The following is a 26,849-nucleotide window of genomic DNA, read 5'->3' on the forward strand; positions in this document are numbered from 1 at the left end:
AAAGTGTGGCCTTTGTTTACATGAGTTTAGGGTACGTAAATGTGTGCGCATAAAGTGAGGATCATGTTTATGGATGCCGATAACGGTGAGGAAGAGATAGAAGCATTTGAAACCCGGTGTTGACATATCTTCGGGCAGATCATCGCCAAGTGTCAATCGAATCCATGAAAACTGCACCGCCCAGTGAAATTTGCGCCCAACCACAAATCTGTGCCCAATACCTGCTCGTTTTTGTGTCACGGCTTAACTGCGCCGGGACCGTCGTAACTAAACTACCTACTCCCCAGACACAGCCGAACTTCGCCCCGATAGTCCTCAATCACTGTAGCCGACTTTTTGGACAAACACTTTAGTACCGCTGTAGTTGTTGTAGAGTTGATATACTGGGGCTTGTGTATTCCGCTACAATAGTTCTCTTATGGAAATTTCAACGACCGTTCGCGGTAAGCCACGTTGCCACTGTGAGGGTTATTCAAATAGTTATGGGAACGAAAGAAAACGGGACTGAGAAGTGGCACTGTTCAAGACAGAAAGCAAACCACTGCCGACGAATGCTTAAACCTAAGGATTCGACGGTGCTTTTCTCATTCGCGCGTCAATGTGGAGCTGCGGATGACACTGTTGGAAGTAAGGACTTTGAACCAGGCAAAGAAAAGGGCACGAGGGGAGGAGACTTCAATTCAAAAATAGATTCAGATGAACTGGGTTGCCTGCATAATCGAAGGGTTTATTTTGCCACTTAAATGCCAGAGCAGCAAGCAACCAAGAGAGCTTTATACTACCAGCGCGAAAAATCAAGGGGAAATGAGAGAGATCCGCAGACAAGAGAAGAAACTAACCTCGAGGCAGAGTTACTAGCTATGAATGCTGGCAGGATTTTTCTGTTGGGCGACGACACATTAGGAAAAAGGATAATAGTTATTTAGCGGAAGAGCAGGGGGAGAGGTTCTGAGAAGTAAACAAGACATTTTTATGGATTGTACGTTCAAGTGGTGTTGTAAACAGTTGTTATTGCAAAATATACAACATTCACACCGACTTTAGGAGTACAAGTAATGAGACAATCATCTATCCAGTTGCCTTTGCATTATTGCCAAACAAAAGAAAATAGACGTACATCCGCCTTTTCCGAAATTTGGTGGTAAATGTTCCAGAATGGAAACCCGCAAACATGGCCGTAGATTTCGAATCATCAGCGATTTCTGCGATAGAAGTTGTACTACCGATAGCCGAAGTGCATGGATGTTATTTCCACATGAAAAATTCTCTCTGGAGAAAAGTGCAAGATCTAGTAATTACAAAGAAAATAAAGAAGCGGGGCCACGGCCTGAACACATGTGACGGCTGGCTTGAGATACATTCACAGGCACCGGATGTCCCCAGACTTTCTGAGTTCGAAAATCCTTTCAACCGTAGGAGTTGCTACAAAGGGTGCCGTCGAACAACCAACGCTATAGGAGGCTGGCACTACAAAATTAATAACATAGACTACTTGCTAAACCAAATCCAAAATGAATGACGTAATTAAGTGTATGAAAAGAGAAGCAGGAAATTCAGCTTGCGCGTTAATAAGGGCAGTGCTGAGTACGGAAGATAAACGAAAAAAACACAGTCTACATGAAATAGGATGAAAGGTTGGAAAGAATAATAAAAAAGTGCGAAAGCACCTACAAATACTTGACTAAATTTATCAGAAGACGTATATAGCTATAAAATTGCACAAAATGTAAATAAGATCTTTCAAATAAAAAATTAAGAAAAGAATACAAATTATGTTTACAGGCTGATTTGAAACACGCCTACATAACAATAATTTACTTTTGCTATTTAGCCAGTCCAAGCCTGGCTGAAGTGTGGTGGAAATCTGTTTTTAAAACCCTGGGCTCAGTTCTATAGCCGGTCATACCAAATTTGGTTTCCCGTGGTTTCTCAGGTCATTCCAGGCAAATGCTGGAATGTTTCCTTAAGGAAGCCGTTGTTGCTTTCTCATCCTACTCCTATAACCACAAATACGAGCGAAAGCTAACTCTCTAACGATAACAATGGTCGACGCGACATAAAACACCAAATGGAAATGAGGTATGTTGGTGTGACGATATACCGAACTAAAATTAAACAGATCAGTGGAATATAAGCTTTGTTTCTGTGAGCGAGCTTGTCATTCACTTTATAAATCTTCTAAGAACCATACATAGTTCTGTAACGTTAAGATAATACTCACGAGCTATTGGAACAATATTGAATCTCTTGGCGATATCTGCTGCGATCAGTTTCGAACTTCTACAGAACTGTACAACGAATTCCCTATTTGGTTACCTACGCATCCAGTATTTTACTCTGGTTCGGATTCACATTTACGTACTGGCGTAGCTCGATGGTCTGGTAGCCGGTGCAGACTTTTGTCACCCCGTACAGCACTCCCCCCCCCCCCCCTCACATGCAAAAAGAACCACCTCACAAAAGCGTAAAATTCAACATTTGTGTGCAGTAGTTTTTTTCATATGCTTCATTAACTAATCAAAGTATAATTTTAGCTATTTCGCGAACAGTTTTTTGTAGATGAAAACGTATAAGTAAACGAATTGAAAAATATACACAGCTTAATTTATTATTAAGGAAGCTGAATAAGTAACTGAAGATCTCCTTAGTCACATGTGACTACTACGTAGCTTAGAATTTCTTCCTTCTTTCTAGACTCCAAATTTTGAAATTTCCTTATCACTACTGATATCTTTAGCTGGACTTTTTTCATTGAGTAATTGCTAAATTAAACAGTCTTGCTTGGCTCACAGAAGGCCCAGGATAACTCATAATTAATTTTACTTCTGAAAAAATAATGCTGTTACATAGCGCACACAGTGAAGAAAAATCTTAGCGCCAAAATAAAGTTGGAATAGTTTCGGAAAAAAATCTTATTTGTCGTTAAATTTGTGTAAGGAACTGTCTTCAAGAATCTCATAACAATTGTCAACTGATTTTTGTGTAATCGTGGGAAGTTTCGTTTCTGAAGTTTTAATCAAATGACTCGGACCTGAAACAGCATCTGATACACCACTACGCTCCGTGATTTTGCAACGTGTATCGATTTCTTGTAGAAAGCCCTCGTTTGCACTCAACAGTGAGCTTCTCAGTTCGTGGCCTTCTGTATAGTATGAATTGAAAATACGAGCTCGGGAACCTCCACATAGCGTCCCTCAGCTCTTCTACCTGCCAGGCGAGGGGATTAGTGGACCCTTCCTAGACATTTTCTGGATGCAAATTTCAATAGGCGCAGTTTTCAGTACACCGTGTTAAACGTCTCCATCCATGAACCACAGAGGAGAGGTTGGGTAATTAATACAGGACAAAGGCGCGTACTCCAGTGATCAGAAGACTTTCATGCAGCTGACGACCTAATTTCGGTGATCAGAGCTGCTTCTATCATCGGAATGGCTGGGGCTACATTGTTTCCAAAGGATTATGTTATAAGTAATGTCAGAAAGCATTTGCTCCCTAAATGTTTGTCTCTAATTATAAATGAAATATCTTGGTATAAAACAATTCTTGGGACTGCAACAGTTCAAAAGTTAAGATTTCGAAACTACTGAAGAAGCGATAGCAGCTTGCAAATGTGTGCATCAAAAACTTCGTAGATCAAAATTAAGCCAAAGATCATAATTTTCCATTCATCTGCAGTGTGAAATTGTGAGGAGATGAGATGCGGAAAAGTTATGAGAAGTTACAGCCTTAAAATGTAGAAGTTTAATATTTTTGATTTTATAGCTTAGCTTCTTAAGTCTGGCGTTTTTATCAGCCGCTTTCAAAGTGCCCCTCTTTATTTGCGTCACAAGTGTATGGTGAAAAGTGACAATGCGGAAGTATCAATTACGCACAATCTTCCTAAAAGGAAGAAAGGAACATGAACTTCTCGGTTACTTAAAACTGTGTTTCTATCGGATTTATCTTCTCAGTATTTAAGCAGAATATTTATTTGATGTTCTTGTATATGTTGCAATTAAATAGGTCTTAAACTTTCATTTAAGCACAAACTTAGTGACGGTACCTAAATCTAATGTCGAATTTGGAACTGAATTACCACCAAAAAATGGAAATTATTATTTTCTAATAGTTAAAAAAAACATTGCCAGGTTCTCTCTCTCTCTCTCTCTCTCTCTCTCTCTCTCTCTCTCTCTCTCTCTCTCTCTCTCTGTGTGTGTGTGTGTGTGTGTGTGTGTGTGTGTGTGTGTGTGTGTGTGTGTGAGAGAGAGAGAGAGAGAGAGAGAGAGAGAGAGACAGACGTGAAGTACCTGATCATTTTATGCATAAAAGTGCTGACATCAGTTGGGTCTATACTTAAATAGCGAAAGTGAAAATTAACAGTATGTGATGGAATGTACTTTAACGTTGGCGCTAAGTTTGTAACACAAGAAGTTCGTTAAGCGCTTTTTCCATCCGAATAAAAAAAGTGTTACTCTAGGCTAGGCGATGCACAAGTGTTTGAAGTAGAAAATGTGTCATATGCATAGGCAGTAGTACAAGCTGATCTGTTAAAAAACAAAGCCAATTTCACTAACTACTGGTATTTCAGAATGAAAACTGTGATTTACACAAGAAAGTCGGGCATCTAAAGCAAGTTAGTAATCGAGCATAGGAGTGTCTCGCTTTGCATGTCAGCGCCTTCCTCAAAGCTGCCATCAGGCTGACCCAGGAAGCTGAAAAGGTTCTTACCGTTTAACATGGAATCGAAGCCGTGATGCCCACTTGGCATTTTAAGCAAAAATGTAGTTTTGTCTTAGTGGAAGCAGAGGCGGTTATTCTTGTAGCACGTGCTACCGATCCCTTGCCACACTACCGTTATAGTTTTCTTAAAGCAGTGGAAAAAATAGGCCACTGATATTAAATGGTGATTCCGAACGTTTGGTGAATACTTTTTGCGTAATTTTATTTTATTAAACCAAATTTTATGTATTACAAATTGGTACAGGAGTTTTATACACTTGTGTCACTCTACTATAGTTTTCGGTGCATTACATATTATGAACTTGCGCCACAATGTTATTGACAGGTTTGTTCGACGCATGGAAGAGTGTCTCAGAGATGCTGGCGAAACTGAACTTCACAGTTCCACATGTGATTGGAACGGGGCAGAAGCCGCAAAACTTGTACAATGGCAAGCATCCTCTGCCACGCCCTTTACATCGGTTTGTAGAGTATGGCTGTAGATGTAGACAAAAATTGATGTACATTGTTGACAAAGCTCGACTAAACTCGTTTAGTGATGATATATCCTCGCACCAAATGGTATGGTACGGAAGTTATACAATGCGTTGAAAAATTTGTCTTATCCAGCATTGCAAACTTTGTAAGTTTACGGTATATTGATAATTTTTACTTATGGACCGTCTGACAGCAACTGAAGAAAACACAATTTTAGTACCACAAAGGTTTGTAAGTTTACATTTTACTTTTTAAAGTGAGCTTCAATTTTTTTTAAAAAGTCGAGGCTGTTTGTTAGAATCAATGCCTGCAGTGGCGGGCAAATATGTCATGTCTGCTTGCAGAAAAGTCGAAGGCTGACAAATTGAGGGCGAGAGTAAGAATTCCATAGTCATCTAGCCAGTTTCATTGGTTGCAAGGCCTAAGTACGCGCTGGTCCGAAAGTTTTACTTCAGTTTCAAGATGGAGGGACTTAGCTATTCGTAAACAATGATGAGTAGCGTTAGCATCTTGAGAAATGCTGACTGTTTCTCCTACAATATTTCAAAAATCAAGATGCCCTGCATCTTTTATTGGACGTTGCCTTCACATACCACGCGGAAGTAAAACATTACATAAAAAATAGAAAAACCAAATGTATCGAAAAGGGGCCTAGCATTTCATCAGTTGGTTCAAATGGCTCTGAGCACTATGCGACTTAATTTCTGATGTCATCAGTCGCCTAGAACTTAGAACTAATTAAACCTAAATAACCCAAGGACAGCACACACAGCCATGCCCGAGGCAGGATTCGAACCTGCGACCGTAGCCGTCGCTCGGTTCCAGACTGTAGCGCCTAGAACCGCACCGCCACTAGCCGGCTTCATCAGTTGTACGGGCGTCGTACGACACTAAACCTGTCATGGGTAGAATGTAACGTCTAGCGTCAGAAAAATACTGGGATCCTTTGGAATCAAACTCCGCATGTAGAGTAGCAGTAACCGACCTACTTAGCGAGCTATAGACCACATAATTCGTTTTTTTTAAGTAATCTGGGATAGCAGTGTGGAGATATTACCAGAAAGTACAGGTCATGCAGTAAGAATGTAGACGTTTTCTCAGTAACGAAAAAACTGGAAATGAGCTCAACATGTTCTGTTGCAGAGAACGTATTCAGCCCCTTAAAAGCAGTGGCCTGCTGGAAACGGACCGCTGACAGGAGACACGGATAAACGTTTTCAGTACGTCGTGTCTTGAAGCTATCATACGTTGAAACAAAGACATTTTTAAATGTGAAACACCAAAGCTGCTGTTTATTTGCTGGCTGGCTATATTCGGGCATCGGCCATTTTCACAACCTACGTGATAGTATATAGGATATGTTTGGTGTGGACTTCAATGTATCCAATAACTTCATTATCCGCCATGAAATGATCCCCATAAAAAAGGTGGAGGAAAAAGTTACAATAACACCAAAGATAAATAAATCAGCGTGATACACAGCGTAATCAAATAAGAACAAATTGTCCTTTGTATATAAAATATCGTTGTCACGTGGATCACATCATACTGGTTACTGAAAATATGAGATACATTTAAGTGTGATGACATAAATAGAACTGTCCACATCTTAGACCGATGAACTCGTTGTTTGGTCCTTTCCCCCCCAAATCAATCAACCAACTGTCCACACCAAACTTATCCTAAATACACTATTGGCCATTAAAACTGCTACACCAAGAAGAAATACAGATGATAAATGGGTATTCATTGGACAAATATATTACACTAGAACTGACATGTAATTAAATTTTCACGCAATTTGGGTGCATAGATCCTGAGAAATCAGTACCCAGAACAACCACCTCTGGCAGTAATAACGGCCTTTATACACCTGGGCATTGAGTGAAACAGAGCTTGGATGGTGTGTACAGGTACAGCTGCCCATGCAGCTTCAACACGATACCACAGTTCATCAAGAGTAGTGACTGGCGTATTGTGACTAGCCAGTTGCTCGGCCACCATTGACCAGACGTTTTCAGTTGGTGAGAGATCTGGAGAATGTGCTGGCCAGGGCAGCAGTCGAACATTTTCTGTATCCATAAAAGCCCATACAGACCTGCAAAATGCGGTCGTCCATTATTCTGCTGAAATGTAGGGTTTCGCAGGGATCGAATGAAGGGTAGAGCCACGGGTCGTAACACATCTGTAATGTAACATGCACTGTTCAAAGTGTCGTCAATGCGAACAAGAGGTGACCGAGACGTGTAAACAATGGCAACCCATACCATCACTTTGGGTGATACGCCAGTATGGCGATGACGAATAAACGCTTCCAATGTGCGTTCACCGCGATGTCGCCAAACACGGATGTGAACATCATGATGCTGTAAATAGAACCTGAATTCATCCCAAAAAATGACGTTTTGCCATTCGTGCACCCAGGTTCGTCGTTGAGTACACCATCGCAGGCGCTCCTGTCTGTGATGCAGCGTCAAGGGTAACCGAAGCCATGGTCTCCAAGCTGATAGTCCATGCTGCTGCAAAACGTCGTCTAACTGTTCGTGCAGATGGTTGTTGTCTTGCAAACGTCCCCATCTGTTTACTCGGAGATCGAGACGTGGCTGCACGATCCGTTACAGCCATGCGGATAAGATGCCTGACATCTCGACTGCTAGTGATACGAGGCCGTTGGGATCCAGCACGGCGTTCCGTATTACCCTCCTGAACCCACAGATTCCATATTCTGCCAACAGTCATTGGATCTCGACCAACGATAAACCGCAATCGCGATAGGCTACAATCCGACCTTTATCAAAGTGGGAAACGTGATGGTACGCAACCCTCCTCCTTACACGAGGCATCACAACAACGTTTCACCAGGAAAGGCCGATCAACTGCTGTTTGTGTGTGAGAAATCGGTTGGAAACTTTCCTCATGTCAGCACTTTGGAGGTGTCGTCACCGGCGCGAACCTTGAGTGAATGCTTTTTAATGGCCAGTAGTACACAAATGCGTGGCTTCTGAAAATGGCCATTGCTCGAAACTAGCCAGGTAGTAAATAAACAGCACCTTTGGTGTTACATTTTTAAATGTCTTTTCTTCGTGAAGGTATGTGGCGGTTGTAGCCCGGCGCCCCAGCTTTCGCTGTCAGTCAGACCTATCAGAGCAGCGTCCAAGTGTCACAGGAACTGCTTAGCGGCTTCCTGGCTAGCGAAAGCAACCGTGGAATGTTTACTAATGGAAAGGAACTGCGAGCGTCGCGGCTAACCTTGGCACGGCAGCACCAACAGCAGCAGCAACAACAACAACAACAACAACAACAACAACAACGGCATCGCGGCGCAGCGCTGCGCAGACAAGGTATCGACCGGCCTGGGCTGTGCAGTCCGCAGACAAAGGAGGCGAGGCGAGCGCGGGCCAGGCAGCGCGCAGCCACTGCCGGCAGCGGCGGCGGTCGTTGACCCCGCGCGCCGCCTTGTTTACATCGCCGGCCGGGCACGTGGCCGGGCCGGCTCGCGGCGCATCTCCGCGCTTATTGGCGTCGCTATCGCTTTCTGCTGCCACTCCACGTTAACGGCGCCACCTTGCCTAACACGGCCGCAGCGGTTAGTTTGCACCGTGCACACCATATGAACACCTCGTTCCCAGAGCTCGTAACGTCACGAGGCTGTATTGTGTTTTTCTCTCTCGTCCCAATCTCTGGAAGTGTTCCAAGTTGACTGTCAGTCGCGTTGTTGTGTTCATCCAGCTCTACAGCCTCCGTAACAATAATACAAGTTCGCCTGCTCGTATACGCAGTGTCACGACAACATACAGGTTCGTGGGGATGCTACGTCTGCTATCCACAATACTGGAAGAAAAACTTGCTGACAAATACAGGGGGACAGTAAATAGTATTGTTACCTTTGATAGCAAAACCATTGCCATGCAAGAGGCTCCATTCCCTAAAATAAATATAAAATGAATATAAAGTTTATTGGTGTCATTGCGACTGGACCTACAGAAAGCAAAATATCCGTGATTAAGGCACTGCTAGCAAGTGTATATAAAGACGAGGCCTTATTGGTAAAGAAATAAAACAAAACTTGGATTACGAATTAGTGGGAATATGTAATGTGGTCCGACGAGTCTACTTTTCCGCTGTTTACAACCGCAGGTAGCTGTTCTGCACGAACAGCACCAGTAACAGTGTTCAGTTCGGACTTTTTTTTCCAGTCGTACAGCATAGTACATGTTCTGCATTGGGTATGGAAATCATATACTGAAATTCAGCAGATGATATGACTACACTGAAAGGAAAAGTAACTTGTAACGTGCATCCAAACATTCTGTGCTGACGGCATTGTTTCCATACTGTACTGATGTCGGCAATAGGTGCATAGATCGAGGTGAGCTGGCGTTGTTGACAGCGGGCGACCAAGACGGAACCGAGCTACAATGCTTTTTTGTCTCACGATAGCGGTTGAATGAACGAGTAATGTCGCTGTGGTGTACGCCAATTCGGCGGTTAACTTCCCAAGCTGACAACCCCTCTCGTCGTAAAGTGGCAAGAGAGTGCGCCGTCTATACTTGAAATGACCTTTTGAGACATGATAGCAGACTGGACAGCCCATAGCGAGGCTGTGTGTGTTCCCCTATTCACGACTGGAAAAACAGCGCAGTCAACAACCAAACTAAACTGAGACTAAAGGTGGCTGTCCGTTACGTTGTGACTTTGTCAATAGTATTCAGAAAAAGGTTCGCAATTAAAAAAAAAAAAAAAGAGAGAGAGATAGAAGCGTAAGCTACGCAAGTAGTATGAGTAGTACAAAACTTGTTTCGAGAATTTTTTCTCACGGCTGTCGAGTGATCCTGTTGATAAAACTGCTGTATCACGCACTTCCGCGGACCCAAGAAGTGAGTGCCTACAGGTAGAGGCCACCTGGAGCCGGTGTTAGGGAATTGCCGAATACAACGCGGCAGCTCCGCAGGTAGCGATGTGACCCAGTTGGCGATGCCGCCGCGTGCGGCCGTGACCCCCCCCCCCTCCCCCCCCCCCCCCCCCAATCCCCATATGAAGCGGGCTGAGGGCGCGATCGATGCGTCCCGGGCTGCGCAGCCTGCAACAGGCTGCAAGCGACTCTCAGCTGTACACGTGACGCAGCCGCTTTGTGCTGGCGAACAGGAAGCCAGCGCAAGCCCCAAACCACAACCCTCACAAGGAAAGGATTCCGACTGTTACCAGATTTGGTGGTTTTCCTCGTCACAGCCAGTGGACGGCGCTGGGCGAAGAGGGGAGGAGATGATGATGATGATGATGATGATGATGATGATGATGATGATGATGATGATGATGATGATGATGATGATGGGAGGAGGAGGAGGAGGAGGAGTAGACGGTGAGGAAAGCAGTAAACTGTCAGAGGGGTGAAGACTATCCAAGGGAACAAGGAAGAAGGTGAGTTACTGACGAGGAGCAGCCCACGTGTCGGTTAGGAAACCAGGGTTTGATACCGGCCGGAGGTCGAGGAAAGGTCCACTAATACTCGTACCCAAATTCCGTAACTTACCCTTCAGGCTCTGGTTCTGTACCGAAAATAACAGAAATCAAAGAAATACAAACATTCATCTCAAAAAAAATACTACAATGGTAAAATGCAGAAATAGACAGTGCACATATACGAGTGTCTTTCGTATCGAGTTTAAAAGTTATAGTTAGTTAAAATACCTTCTGAATAAAAATATTGGCAGCTGATGCTCCTTATTACACACCTTTTTTTATTTAAACACTTCTTCGTCATTCTTCCTTCAGAGTACTTACGACAATAATTTACCTTTCTTAAAATTTTATAACAACAGTAATTGCTACATTCCTACAAAATGATTTACCGACGTGTTGTGGCGAGTGGCTAAGAGAATGTTGCAGGGCTTCTGCTAGTTGTGGAGTTCTCTCACTGGCGGTAGATGCAGTTTTGGTCGAGTGGCCTAGTTTATTGAGCACATAAAAGTTGACGAGTCGGTGTGAACCGTTGGCAACAGGTCAGTCCGGACTGCACGAAGATTGTCAGTCAGCCACACTGAATGCTATGCATACATTTGCTTAAAGATCGAAGTCAGGTAGTGCTACCACGTTGCCCTGTAGATAGTGCGGTGGAACGGCTACCGTTGTGGGAGCCGACTATGGAACAGATTCCTACTGCATGAGGCTTGTGGCCAGAAAGAGAAATTACATCTATATGAGACGTGTCCCTTCCCTTCTTCCCTGTGGCGCACGACACTGCCCTAATTGAAGAAATCCGACCTGGCGACGTGGAAAACACAAACAATACACCCTCAGTGATTTTGTTATGTGGGGACAAGGCCATAATCTAAAGCATGTGTCTATGTCTATTGTTTCGTCTCGTAATGCTGGAGACATTTTAATGCGCTTTAATGAAGCAGTTAGGATTTAAAGCTACAGTGCTTCATGCACTATGGGCTTGACAACCATCATGTTGGTACTAGAGGACCTACTAGTCTGCAGAGGAACGTTTTCGAGCATTCGTGGAAGATGCTCTGTTAGGAGGCTGCGATACTTGGGCGCGTTCGGTGTTCTCACTGTGAAAAACAAGGATTAGTTGATGGTTCACTAACCCACACCACAAGTTTACACTTCATGGACGTTCTTCATGACTAAAACATGAGGACTGTTAACAGATCAGTAGTGATTGTTTCGGCGGTGTACCTGACTGTGATTGGTAAATGTGGCTTCATAATCAAACAAGACATATAATACATCTAGAGTATACTGTCTTAATACCCATGTACAGAAGTTAACACGACTCTCATAATCTTTTCTATGCAGTTCTTGACGGAGAGAGATGTGATAGGGATAGAACTTATGCGTAGGACATTTGTCCGACTCGTGCCACTTCCTCGGGCGATTGTGTGGGGGGCAAACGTGAGGATCAGTTGCAACAGCAGCAATAAAATTAATTTCCCCCTCTTCCGTCTTCACTTGTTTCCTTCTGTTATGTTGTGTAGGTGCCCCACTACGACCTTAACGTGACTGATTGAAGAAGTTGGAAAATAACTGCCGAGATGGTTGGCGTCAGTGACACACATAGGTGTGATTCAGCACTGCCCCTCACATGCTTGCATCAATCATACATGGAATGGTTTGCATCTGAAGGCTGCAGTATCCATCATAACCCAGTGGTTTTCAATGTGTTTAGTAGGCCTTTTTTAAAGAGTAAATCCATTCGAAAGACAGAGGTGCAGAATAAATGCAATTACAGTTGATACAGCAACTGGTATAACAAAGTACTGCAACTTGGACAAAGCCCAGGATATTAAAATACATTCAAAGATTTCCATCAAAAGCCTTGTAAATAAAAAAAAAGATGAATTTCTCATATCCATTCAGGAAAATGAGAGGTAGATGAAATTTCAGTAAATGTATTGTGCATATCAAAACATCACATGGAAATACTAAATATGAAGAATCCTTGTATTGACAGTTTACAGTCCATCGTCAGGAAGTATCTTCAACGTCATAAAACATTTAGAAACAGCTTTATAAGTTTATGCAAAATTAACTGGAATTATGCACCTGAGCTCTTTATCCTCAAATTCAGAACCTACTGATACATAAATTGTTAAATTGATAGCGAAGCTAAAATTGATGGTGAAGCTACTTGAGATTGATGTTGACCTAGGCTGTGTTGAAAAATACTCTCTGAAGAATGCAGGAATTATCTGGTAAGAACAGAAATCGGTAGATGTGATGTATATGTACAGACTAACAAATGACAGTTTCAGAAAAATTAAATGCTTTATTCAATAGAAAGGGTTTTACAAATTGAGCAACTCAACAACTTATTGGTCCACGTATGGCCCTTATGCAAGCAGTTGTTTGGCTTGGCATTGATTGATAGTGATTGGATGTCCTCCTGAGGGATATCATGCCAAATTCTGTCCAATTGGTGCTTTAGATCATCAACCCAAACTGTTTGGATGAACCTGACCGTAATGCTCCAAACTCTCTCAATTAGGGAGATATCCAGGAACCACGCTGGCCACGGTAGAATTTGACAAGCACGAAGGCAATCGGTAGAAACTCTTGCTGTGGGCAGGCAGGCATTATCTGGCTGAAACGTAATCCCATGGCTTGCCACAGAGGGCAACGATATGCAGTGTTGAATATTGTTGACATACCTGTGTGCTGTAAGGGTGTTGTAGATGACAACAAAAGGGGTCCTACTATGAAATGAAATAGCACCCCAGGCCATCACTCCTGGTTGTCTGGCCATCCTTCCAGTGTTCAGGATGTCTTCAGACTCATCTTCATTGGTCATCGGGACTCAGTTCAAAGCGGGACACACCACTGAAAAACAATTCTACTCCAGTCAATGAGATTTCTGGCCAAATGTACTTGTTGGTGTACAGAGGTCAGTGGTAGAGGACACAAGGGGCACTGTGAGCTCCGTTCCCTTCCTGTCAGCCATCTGTTAACGATCCTTCTGATTAGTTTGACTGCTTTCTTCTAGACACTACATTCTACAGTGGTTCATCCATTCCTGCAAACATCATAAAATAGTGGGGTCGCTTCTATTCAAACATCAAGAAATTCGTCAAGTACTCCAGCTGACTTCTTTGAGCCCAACAACATGTCCTCTCTCAAATGCTGACATCTGTGTATATTATTCACACATCTGTCTGTGAGGCATAGCTACTATCGAAAAGATTACATGGAGTGGGATTTGCAAGTACTTTAAGCCCTAGTATCAACTTGTCCCCTGTATATTAATGTGTGACCAATTTGCACAACTCTTTAATGGTCGGTCTCTCTCTCTCTCTCTCTCTCTCTCTCTCTCTCTCTCTCTCTCTCTCTCTCTCTCTCACACACACACACACACACACACACACACACACACACACACACACACACGTAGCTGCTATTTAGGAACATAAATTTATAGACATACAAATCTGATCCATTTTGAATATAATGATCATTAAATTCTGTCACCTTTGTACTTTTGGGTGTCTAGTATGTGTTGTAGAATTTTTATTTATTTTTTTAATGAGTGCCAAAGTAATCAGCTTGGACCATATTTACTTGTATATTACACTTGAGAGAATTTTATCAGTGTGCTAATTTAACCCTATTTATGAACTGACAGGATATTTTTGTTGCAGGCAATCCGGACAACAGTGTACCACTGCACCTGGCCTGGCTGCCTGGCCATGACCACAACCTGTGCTGCCATTGAATCCCATGTCCGAAAAGCACACCTTGGGTAAGTTGTTCCATTCCAGATGTGACTTCTTGTTAACTGAATACATCAGGCATGCTATTTGAACTATCATACGGTTGCTTACTACAAATCGTACACTAGTTAGATATGCTTATTACATCCTATAAATAGAAAGAGAAGACATTGAACCACTAGACTGTGACATTTTTTAGTGCTCTGATGATTTATAAAATGTCACAGCTCATATGAAAACGAAGTGATGTCATGCTCTGATCAAACTACATTCATAATTTCTCAACATTTCATAGAGTACACACAAATTCAAGTAGATTTGCTAATGAAAACATAGGACCAAACGAAACTAATTGTATGATCTCTCTTATCTGTAGGGACTGTCTGGAAACTGAAATGTTCTGCATCTGGGCTTACATGTAAATTTTTAATCTGAAGTAGGTTGCTCTTGGCACATGGTGCTGAGTTACATGTAGTTCAGAGTCTGCACAAAACAGACACTGTGAACTATATGTAGTCATCTAAGAGCTCATATTTTAGGACCACGGCTTTGTGCTGTATGCACTTTATTATTGACACTCACAGAAGCGATATGTATAACCTTCTGAAGAAGGGCACCAAGTGTCCACAACCAGTAAAGAAATTAAATCTCTTTTATGCAACTGGTTGCTTATTATTTTGTTATGATACATTTGTTTATTTTTAATAGGTATTTAAAATATTGTGACATTAACCAATTAAAATGTATCAAATATTTGATGATCTTTCTCCAGTCCCATCCAATATGTCATATGGTATAATCATTTGAGTTCATATGTGGCCCACAAGACATAAATCTGTGTAACTTTTCACAGAGCACATTTAGAACCGATTACGGAATTTTTAAATTTTCAACTTTCATACTGTTTTCAAATCTGTTGAACTATATAAAATACAGAGGAACACATTTGATAAGTCCACTGCTTTAACATAAAAGTACATACTTAGTATTAGGCCAACTGGACATTTGTATTGACTGATATCAAAAGTTAAGGAATTGAAACAAATATTACAAAAACTTAAGCAAGAAAATCATTGCGGTACTCTTGCACATAATGGCACAGCTCTGTAGTTAAATAATAATAACAGCAGCAGCAGCAACATCAACAACAACAGTAATAATAATAATAATAATAATAATAATAATAATAATAATAATCTCTTTATACGTCTATGTATGACACATTTTTATTATTTGTGAGTTTATTATGGATTCAAATTTCTTGTTGATCAAAACATATATTTAAGCCATTAAAGTAAACAATCTAATATCACAAAACATAAGTTTTTATTCACGTTCCCAACTAAACCTTTATCTGTATTCTGTAAACCACTATAAAGTCTAAGGCAGTGAGTATATTTAATGGCACTGATATTTTCAATATTAAAGTTGATGGAAACTGAAGTATGGTTGAGAAGCTAAAACATGCCTATTGAAGCTGATAGATGGGAAAAGAATGATTTATGGATCATAGCTTTAATCTCATTCATTGCTAAAATCATTACTCCATTTATTCTCCTATTAATTACAGGAGAGTACTTTCAAATAATGATAAAGATGTTGCTAAGAGCTCATATGTAATGTAGTGATGAAATGACTATTGCTTCGACCAGTGGATAATCTGAAAGGGACTACTGCTGGTGTTTCAGCACTTACTTTCAATTTTGTTTTGGCAATGTGTAGACTGAGTTAGCCCAATCAAATACTGCTCATTACACATTTCATGCAAAGTTCACTGTCAACTGAAAATATTGTTTTGTTTCAGTTACTACAAACACAATGAAGGTTAAAGCAGAATTTTAAGTGACCATTCGATAGAGTAATCCCAAATTAGTCTTGTGGAACATTCTATGTAGAGATACGTTTTAACAGGGACACTAGAAAACAGTAATATCTTTGTTCAGCACACCTTCATTTCCTGACTTAACCTTGACTCGTGTGCCTCCCGTGCCTGTACCGTCTACTACTCCATGCAGCAGCACTACTCAGATGCTGCTGGGGTATTGGTTATTCATTGTAGATAGTAGTTTCTTCTAAGTAATGCAGCTTTTGAAATATATTTTCTTTTAAATATCTTTTCTACCTTTGGCAGACGACAAAATGGACCAGAGAATGGCAAAGACTGGGATCATGAGGAAGAATTTTACTACACAGAGGTAGAGATTGGGCTACATGCATCATCACCACCTACACTGTCACACCGTGACATGGCACGTCCACCCTATGAAGGTATGAAGCTGTATTGTATTTTGCTCTAGAGCAATTATGTTAACCTAGCAGATATTTACTGACCAGGCAGAATGCATATGCAAATTGTTTCATATGACTAATTAACACATAACAAGTATGTGTGTGTGTGTGTGTGTTTGGTGGGGGGGGGGGGGGGGGGAGGGGGCATAGTGAGGGGGGGAGAAGAAAGAAGCTAGTAGTGGCAGTAGTTAGGGTAAATGAAGGTGCAGGACAGAGACACATAGAGATTAATATAAAGAGAATTATGGGACAGAAGAATGTTTCAGAGGGACAGTTTTCACTAGTGTAATTCAGAGTAGATGGTATAATACTTTACAGCATACACTGCAACTGGATGCTCAATCTTGTCCTTGCTCACAGTTTGGTTGGTTGTTACATAAAGATTTATGCAGATTTTACTACATGATTTGGCTTCTTTCACAATATGGACTATCTTTGATAGATTGGTATATAGCAATGGCATGAGTGGAATAGGATGTGTTGAATTTATGCATTGAACAGCTCTTGCACATGTAGCATCCACAAAAATTATTAATGTGACAATGTATTGCAAGCAGGTTTGGCGTAAGGATAGACTATTATGTTTTGTAGTTAGGAGAGGGGCAGAAATGCTGCAGATCAAAGGCAAAAATACCAAGGGCATATCCAGCAAATGCTCAGGATACACCTCAAATACAAGAAAGCAGGAGGAGGAGGAGGAGGAGGAGGAGAAGGAGGGGAAAACATATCTTTAAAAACTGAACTCCAATCCTACCCTGCTGTAAAGGCAAACATATAAATTTTGTATCAGTTAGAAAAAACCAAATCACATAGTTGATACTGACTTGCAGCAGTCATTTCTCATGAGTTTTCAGAAATATTTCATCATTCACTGTGAAACCAAGTTGTTTCACTCCCACCCTCCTCCTCCTCTCCCAATGAGATACTGGGTACGACTTTGAAGAAAATCATCTTCAATGATGGAAACTGAAAAATAATTTACATGCATGCAGAATTACTCCAGAATGGCACTGCTGCATATACATAGAGCAGGGGGAGAAGAAACAGAGTAAAGATTAATATAATTTCATTTATAGTCATATGATGCATCTTGTTTGTGACATAGAAGTTACCTGTAACAGTGACAGCGTGAATGAAAGAATGACTGGGTGAATGAATCAGTTCGAAAAGATTAGTAGTTGATTCTAAACCTATAAGTTGTATTACTATGACATTTCAAATGAAAGGTGTGATAGGGAACTGAAATGTTATAATACTAATGAAGCCCTCCTCCCATGTCTCTCGTAAGTGATGAACAATCTTGTTTTCATATCAGTTAACAGATGATCACCTTATCAGATTGAGTCACAGAAATCAAACTAAGATTTTATAAATTACATTAACAAATGTACAGCAATGAAGTACACTTAATATTTGTAGATATGTCATGTACAGAAAATTGTAAAGATATTTTATTGTTAGTATTTTTTATTTAATCCTGATTATGTAACTTTTTGCCATCAGCACATATCTTGCGTATTTTAACTGATATTTTTGGGCGAAAAGGTTTAGTAATCCACAAACCAAATTAAACATTAGGTTTAAAATTATTTGGTGCGTTATTTACATCAAATGAAAACATAGTTGAGATATAGAGAAAATTAGTTTGTTCAGCAACTAAACTTACATTCCACTACGTGTAAGTACACATAAAAGTGCTATTTTGTATACTTTTAGTTATTGCTATTTTACTGATTTTTCTGAAACAACAAAACAAAAGTATTCAAGAAATTAAAAACAATACTGTATTGTATTTGTTGCATTGCTTTAGTGATGAAACTCTTTTACAGACCCAGAGTACCAAAAACAGTTGAAGAATGGTTACCACAAAGCAGGACCCATCAACATTCCTGCCGGCAACTATTCTTCATCAGCATCATCCTCACCGGTAATTTATTAAATCATAAAAGTATATAGTACATATTGTCTCATACTTGATCGTAGCATCATAATACGTGCTAGAAAATTTCTGTTAATACATTTTTAAAATTCGTGCAAGCAAACTGAAATCGACAAACCCTACAAAAATAATATGTGAGAAATCAATATTTTTCTCACATTAACCAGAAAAAGACAAGATGAAATTAAACATATTCATACAGTGTAAGATACAGAACGCATTCTTGTAAGGTAGTGTGAACTACACCTGGGTTGAATTAATGCACTACATTAATGCCTACTTTTTCTGTCACACTGACCAGTATGAGTAAGATTTTAGTCAGTTTCAGGCACCCATTTAGGTGAATGTCACACACAATTCCCAACTTGGCCTCAGAAAAACAACCCTGAAACACAATAAACAGATGAATGGAATATGTTACTTATAGACTACGTAGTACACACACAGCGGCTGTCTTGTCTTCTTCTTCTTCTTCCCCCCCCCCCCCCCCCCCCCCCCCCCCCCCCCGTCCAGGACAGTCCAATGGCATCATATGTCAAAGTAAAATTGAACCTACCAGGTGAGCTGCTTGCAATGTAAACGTATTTGTATTCCGATCTGGTATCACAAATATAAGATAAAAATTACGAAGTATAAAATCGAGAGATACACGCTTCTCAAATCTGCTAGAAGCAATCACACAACCAGTGTTATATTGTGTATATTTTTAATCTTATTCTTTCAATTTAAAAAGTTTCCATCTTCAGACTATCACCTGCGGCCTTCAGTTCCAGTAATAAGAATGCAGATATGTTTACAATGTGTGCTCCTCCCTGGGACTGTCCAGTTGCACTTTGAAAAGTTACCATGTAATGTATTCAAATGTGTATAGTCGTGAGTAGAAGTTATTTTTATTTTGTTATTTAGATTGCTAATACTCCACTATCCCTCCTTTTTTTAATTATTTTGAAACAGATAAACTGATGATGATTTGCTAAGAAGCCAGCACAGGTTGTAACACCGTTTGTGTGATCTGAAGCTGAAAATGAAATACCTAACTTTCCTTTCCTTGGGTTAAGATGACATAATAGCTTGATAAAGGTCTTCTAGCTTCAGCAGGTATAGGATATGTGAGATCAAATCAGGTTTTACCAACATTTTTACTAGTCTTTAATGTTTCAGTAATTGTACAGGCAAATAAACATGAGAAGATCTGTTTTAAAACTGTGTTCATATTTCTTGTGATGTCAGATTTTTATTTTATTGGTAGCATTCAAATTATAAGTAACTCTCATATATGTTAGTAACCAAATATGCAGCTTACTTACTTATTTTTTGCCTAGTTTTTAAAATGTGTGTTTTTATTCACTTTCAGAATTCACCTCTGAAACACCTGAAACTGAGCCCTCGTTCGGAGTCCAGTTTTCCCACATCAACTACAAGCAAATTATTATCAGGGAGCCCCACACGCAAAATGCGAGGAGAAACAAAGAAGTGTCGAAAAGTGTACGGGATGGAACATCGAGAACTGTGGTGTACGCAGTGCAAGTGGAAGAAAGCGTGCACTCGGTTCGGTGACTAAATTTTAAAGCTGTGAGCTGGTTCAGAACTGCTGAGCTTCAGTATTAAAGTGCACTTTAAAGTGAAAATAAAACAGATTTATGGTACATTTTTGCCGATGAATTACTGTTTTGACAAAGCACAAATTTTATAATTGAGTCTTTTATTACTGCCTCGATGATTATAGAACGCACTTGTGATGCTTTCACAGTGGCTGCAGAAATGTGTAAGAGGAGGTCTGTGTTCACGATGTGAACTATCTTCCAGGCCTTTGGGTTTCAATTACAGTAACTGTAATACAGAAAACATTTTTTAAATTGGTGTTCTGCGTATTCATTCCCATCAAAATGAATTGCCTAGTTGAGATCTTGGGTGTGATTTAATATTTTCAGAGGCAGAACACCTATGGTCTGGATATGTGAATACATATGGAGCAAAGAAGTTATTTATGTTACATCATGTTAGTGATTTTGAAGGATTTATAATGAATTCTTACATTTTCAAACAATATTTGTTATTTTATAACAAAGTGTACAGATTTGTTAATTTGTATGCTCAGTTCTGTGAACAGGCTGTAATATATTATATTTGAACTTGAGGGACATTATAATACAAATAAATGATTCAAATGTTTTTGAGATACTAAGATATCTCTGAATGACCTGATGTCACTGCCCATTTAATTCCGTGCCTGTGATTGTATGAACTGAAAGTGATATTAAAGATGATTTTATACATTTTTAAGAGATGTAATAAGATACAGAGAGATACTCTTTGACAATGTTATAAATTTAGCACTCTTTTAAACATCATAGGAACAAAGAAAAAGCACTACTATTTCAGATTTTTTTAAAAAAATGTTAATATTGTCAAAGAGCTGTTTTTCAGTTGTGCTGCAAATGCAGATATTTTAAAAAAAAGTATAGTTGTTAATGATGTTATTGCCAAAAAACTCAAATATAATGATGCTGAACTTCAGTTATTTGTATATTTCCTGCATTAATTAAGTTTCCAGGTGTGATCCACAAATACAGTCCATATTTACTCGTTTTTAAGGATTGAGAGAGAGGAAGGAAGGAAGGAAGGAAAGAAGGAAGATGGGATGTGGCAATATAAAGTGTCTGATGTGGTGCTGACAAAATTGTTCTAAGAGTTTTCACTCACCCTGTACATGTACTGATCCTTCGTGTTAAAATGTTGTAGCCATTAAAACTGTTCACAGTATCTGGATACTTAGGGTTATTATGAATATCCTGTTCACTTAAATTCAGTTGCAGTTATATTCTGATGTTATCTTAATGTGTATTAGTATCACAATGCTCCTAAAAGTAAAGTATGGTTGTTTACTGGGTCTCTTATTATTAATGTTCAGCATACACTTATTAGTACCTGTTTGTTTTGTCAAATGGCATACAGTTATCAACTATTATCTTAAATCACCATGCTTAGGTAGTACATTTTTCAAGAAACACTTCCAAATATTAATTTACATATGGCTATGATTGATATCCTTGTGGATACATTATTTAAAAACCTTATATTTTAAATGTTTTAGTCACTTTTCACTCAGTGCCTACTTTATTTCAGTGGAATTGCCATGAAGAGGGCTATGCTCCTGTACTGTAATATGTGATAACTGTCTAATTGCTGATGTTACATTTTGAATTGCATAATCTCTTTGTAACAAGTAAAGGCGCATAAAAGAAAATGTGATAAAGGAAACAGAACCATTACTGGCAGAGAGAGAAACAAGTTTTTAATTTCTTTCTATCAAACTGGAACTGAAATCTTCTGATGAGGGATATGGAATGAACTTTGGACAAAATTAACATTGAGGACCATCAAAATAACTATTTCACACCAAGGCAGACATTGAGAAATGGCTCATTCAGAGAAATATTTCTGATGTCAACATATTCATACTTTTTAAATTTTGAATCATTGTAGTTTTTTCTCTCTGATATCCCTTAAAGATACGATTTTTTTCTTCAGTTTTCATCTCTAAAGAGTAAACTTTTCCCTTTCAAAAGTATGACATTTGGTTCGCACTGTTGGAATGTTTTTACCGATGTCTCACTGTGTCCATTCTCTCTGACACGGCAGTCTTCTTTCAGAGAGTATCTGATCATTATCTTCAAGCTAGGACTCCCATGTATGTGAAGGATGCTATCTGCGTACTAGTTTTACATAAAATACAAAGTGTTAACTTATTCACAAGTAACTCTAGGGTTTCAGATGATGACTGCAAGGCATACATAAAATACACATACATTAATGTATAGAGCAGTCGTCCAAGTTTTTAACTCATATTATAGGTGCTCACTATATGCACCACTTATAATGCAACAAACATCATTACCTACATGCGTGAGTGACAACTGCCTGCTCTTGAAATCTCTTCAGCGAGTTGCTTATCTGCGAGTGTGAACTAGTTTGATGCAACAATATAAAGTGGCTACCTGTCTACATGTTCTGACAAGCCTGCACCCTATTGGTGCACTCTGTTTTATAACAGTTCTCTGTCCTACATTATGAACTGAAACTTGGAGAGATACCCTATCCACTGGTCTGTGTCATTTTTATGTATGTTTCATAGTGTTGAAACAGTTGCCTTCTGAAACCCAGAGGTACTTATAACCATTGATTCAAGAAAAAGAGTATTACTATTTAAATAATACTGAAAATGATGACATTACTTTGACACAGTGGATTTTATAACATGAGATTATTTTATAATACAAGAGATGAGTAGACAGTATTGAAATATTTTAATTAATTTTGCTCATTAGATATGCCAAGTAATCATAATAATCACTAGTGATGCAACAAGGATGTTCTAAAACCATACAGATTTCTCACTCAACAATTTCTGATTTACATCTCTAACAATGAACATAATATACAAGTATATTCACCTCCTTGATGCTGTTGCTTAGCGAAGATCTATTTGATTAGAAAGCTTTCCCAGAAATCCAGTTGCCATTTATTTTCTTTAGTTGAGTCTTTCAGAAAATTTAATGTTGCCTTATGCACTGTCTCACACAATTTGATTCTTTGGCAGATAGTTGTTTGGATGATTTTATGTCTCCACATTTTTAAAGACTTATTATCTTCCATTTGTTAGTTGAGAACACACAGTTAAGATCCTGCTATGGATCAGGCCCACTCTTACCTGCTGTAGACTTGCAATATCTGATAAAGTTTAGTAGTTATTTAGAAATCAAGAAAGAGTGTCTAATTTTATCATTGATAAAAGCAAATGAGTCCACATTCAGTATACTGTAGTTTTGTGTGTTCTTTTCTTATTTCCCTCTTTTACACCCCTATTCCACTTCCAATGAGCAAAACCTAATTGTATACACAATAGTTTGGATCTTGATACATGAGAAAGACAGTTGTGAGGATCAGTGTCTGAGGTTGCATTAGAATATGGGGGTCTAGTTGAAGAAAATTCTGACTGTGTGAAATCTGTATTTATCTCTGTTAACTGAACCTGACATTTCCTTTTCTTAAATTTTGCTGCTATACAATAACATGCTTAATGAAACAAAATATGGAAACCAAAATTTATGTTCTAAAATTATTTTTCAGATTGATCTGTTTTAATTCAGCTGGTTGTAGAACAGTCAGCGACAGCAGTACTGATTTATTTAATATAAAATGGGTTCTGTAATTCATACAGACAGCTACAACTAAAGCAAAATGTGCTCAGCCAAACAGGAAGGAGTTCATAAATCTTGCCTCTAACTGTTTTAAGAAAATCCCTATGCAGCCCAGGTTGTCCACGAGTGCCTTAGGAAGTGTTGCCTTATATTTTTCTTTTTTGAGTTGTGTGGTCAGTTACACAGAAATACCTGATTATAAAGGAATATGAATATTTCTTTGACCAGCATTTTAAAGTAATTTTGCTTAACTGACTTAGGCAGCAGCAGATATTGTAAAAAACATTAATAAACATATCTTACTGTGTGGCTATTCATATATATTTAATGTAACAGAAGTGAAGAGAATAAGTTCCTATTGAGCTGTAAGCTGAAAGTCAGAAATGTGCATAATTTTTATGTCAGTTCAAATTGTCTAATTGTAAACAAATGCACAGGAGCTGGTGAGCTTTCTGTCAGGGCATGGACCTTGCAAGTTAACTGACTGTGTTAAAGAATGAGTGCACAGTACTTCACAAAAGAGAAGTGCAGTATTGTTGTGAAGTGTAATATTGCAAACTTATCTTTCATTTTAGGACTCCGAAGTTAGCGTTAATGGAATGAGGACTACATCTCGTCCACTTTAGATACCAACTTAAATTTTAAACTATGTGAAAACCTTAGTAGAAGCCCATTTCAAATTTAACTGCTGCTTCACTTCTTTCTAGCTTTGATGAAAAACATGTCACTGTACCAGGAACTCACTTCTGCTTGATGTAAAATCTTATCCATTTGATGCAATATATTCTTTATTATTGACTGATATGATTCTAAAGGTATGTGAGTAATGGGGATTGTGAACGCTATTGAGTCACAAAAATGTCTTAACAGTAAAGAGTAGTCAGTTGTGTGCTTTTTATTGCAATGCGACAAAAGATAGTTTGACATTCCTAACTCTCACCCCCCCCCCCTCCTCCTCCTCCTCCTCCTCCTCCTCCCAACACTAAATTTTGAGGGGAGAAAAAAAAGATGAACTGAATTTGTAATTGATAGGTGATTTTTCTTGGACATTTGTTCCTGAATGCCTTTTCAATGAATGAATATTTTCTGTATTTGGGTTCAGATTCTCCTTATTTAACATTTGTAATTGTTTTCTGTGTAATTATCTTATTTCATTGTGTAATTGATGCATATATATATATATTACTCATAATTAGTAATTTATGAAATTTCTCTCTCTCTCTCTCTCTCTCTCTCTCTCTGTATCACTGAAAAGTATGCTTTTGACAATTAGAAAAGAATTTAGGTGTGGAACTCTGTTGTGTGTTAGTAGTGGGTTATAAGTCCTATCACTACAACATGTTTGCTTATTGTAAGCTTCATACCCCAGACTTTAGTACATCCTGTTTACTCATGGTGGGTGTAAGAAGCAGTAGACTATAATGAGCAAATTTTGACATTGCAGTTATGTGCTTGATAATCTGTAACTTATGTTCTAACACATTATTTTCTATTTTAAAAGTTTCTGTTGCTACTCAAAACTTCTTTTCTATTTGAAACACACATCAAAATAAGAAGCCAAATTTTAACAAATCCATTTCAAAACTGAAAAAAAATTACTGTAAATCCTTTGCACTATTAGTCTATGTCTCATATCATCTACAATTCATGAATTCTTGTCCAGGTCCCTTCCAATGATTTTACACTTAAGCTTTAATTGCATTTTAAGCTGCCTAAATTTTAAATGTTGAAACAAGTGATGAGTGAATCTGCTGTAAACCATTCGTGGCATCTGTTGCTCCTTCTTGTTGCTGAGTAGTGCTCCGAGAGAGTGTTTTATGTTCCTGGCTTCTTCATGTCTTGTAAATAAATCTCATGATACTCGCATAACTTTCTTATACATTTGTATCTAAAATTAAGTTTCATAGTCTCAGTATAGTAAAATTTCGAGCACAGTTTGAACAAGAAAACAGACAAATTATGTTCCAGATCAGATTGTATTCAAAATAAAAAGTTTGTAAAAACAAAAGAAAGTTAGACAGAACATGAGATGGATTATCTTTATTGTAAAACTTTCAATGAGGCATGTGTGTGTTTCTCTCTGTGACAAATTCATCCAATGAAGTTGTTATATATTTGTGTTTAAAAGAAATTTATTTTCTGAAGTCTGCTACCTTATTAATGATTGATCTCATTTTTATCTGAAATTATATGCAGACAAAATGTAAAAGTACAATTATGGCTCAATAAAAATGTTTTTAGAGTTAGTCTTACAGCAGATGATTGCTAATTTTTTATTGGCCTTATTTAGTGTTAACTGTTTTAGGTGGCTTCTACAAGCAGTAATATTAGGAAGCAGTTGACAGTATCTGAAAATGATACTTCATCACTGACTGAAAAAGATTTAAACAAATAAGTAAAATAACAGTAAATTCACTCCCTCACTGCTTTTAGTATCAGCTATTAGGGTCAATCAGGTATACTATCCTTGGATTAAAACATGGCTGAAGAAATAGAATAAACGACAGTTAATATGCTTCGTTAATCAATATATGTCATCTGCCACTATACATGCCAACCAGTTTTGCAGACCCCTCTTCGCTACAGACTTCTCTTTAATTATATTGGTTTGCAAAGTAGCAAAGAACAATGTCTACATAAATTTTACAAGGTACACAGTGAGAATTATTCTGTCTAAACAGAAGGTACAGCATTATGAACATGACCTTCATTGACACGGAGAAGTTACATAGAGAACTGAAAACACAGAAATGCAACAACCCCAAACACCAATAATAATTATAGAGACTATACCAAAATGTGCTGTATTACTATTTAAATTTCAGTTCCAAAACATCTTCCTTTGGAAAAACTAGAGGAAATTTCAACATAAGAATGTCTGGTGAAAGATACTAGTGCTTCTGAAAGTGCAGGAACTTTTTTTTAATGAAAATGGGCAGGTTCACACAACACTATGTGCTCCTACAGGAACTATGGCCCAGCCTTATGTATTTTACACCACAACTGGTTGGC

General features: G+C 38.8%; 1 protein-coding gene across 2 annotated transcripts in view; it reads left to right on the forward strand.

Moving 5' to 3' along the window:
• Positions 1–26,083, forward strand: part of LOC126337043 (zinc finger protein 395) — a 495,494-nt gene extending 469,411 nt beyond the window's left edge. For both annotated transcript variants that reach the window (XM_050001366.1, XM_050001365.1), the window contains 4 exons: positions 14,337–14,437; positions 16,540–16,676; positions 18,527–18,624; positions 19,991–26,083. In XM_050001366.1, the coding sequence (XP_049857323.1) occupies positions 14,337–14,437; positions 16,540–16,676; positions 18,527–18,624; positions 19,991–20,197 (543 nt within the window). In that variant the 3' untranslated portion in view covers positions 20,198–26,083. The remainder of the gene's footprint in view (positions 1–14,336; positions 14,438–16,539; positions 16,677–18,526; positions 18,625–19,990) is intronic.
• The last annotated feature ends 766 nt before the right edge of the window (positions 26,084–26,849 follow it).

The sequence above is a fragment of the Schistocerca gregaria genome, chromosome 2 (assembly GCF_023897955.1).
Source record: "Schistocerca gregaria isolate iqSchGreg1 chromosome 2, iqSchGreg1.2, whole genome shotgun sequence".
Taxonomy (NCBI): Eukaryota; Metazoa; Arthropoda; class Insecta; order Orthoptera; family Acrididae; genus Schistocerca; species Schistocerca gregaria.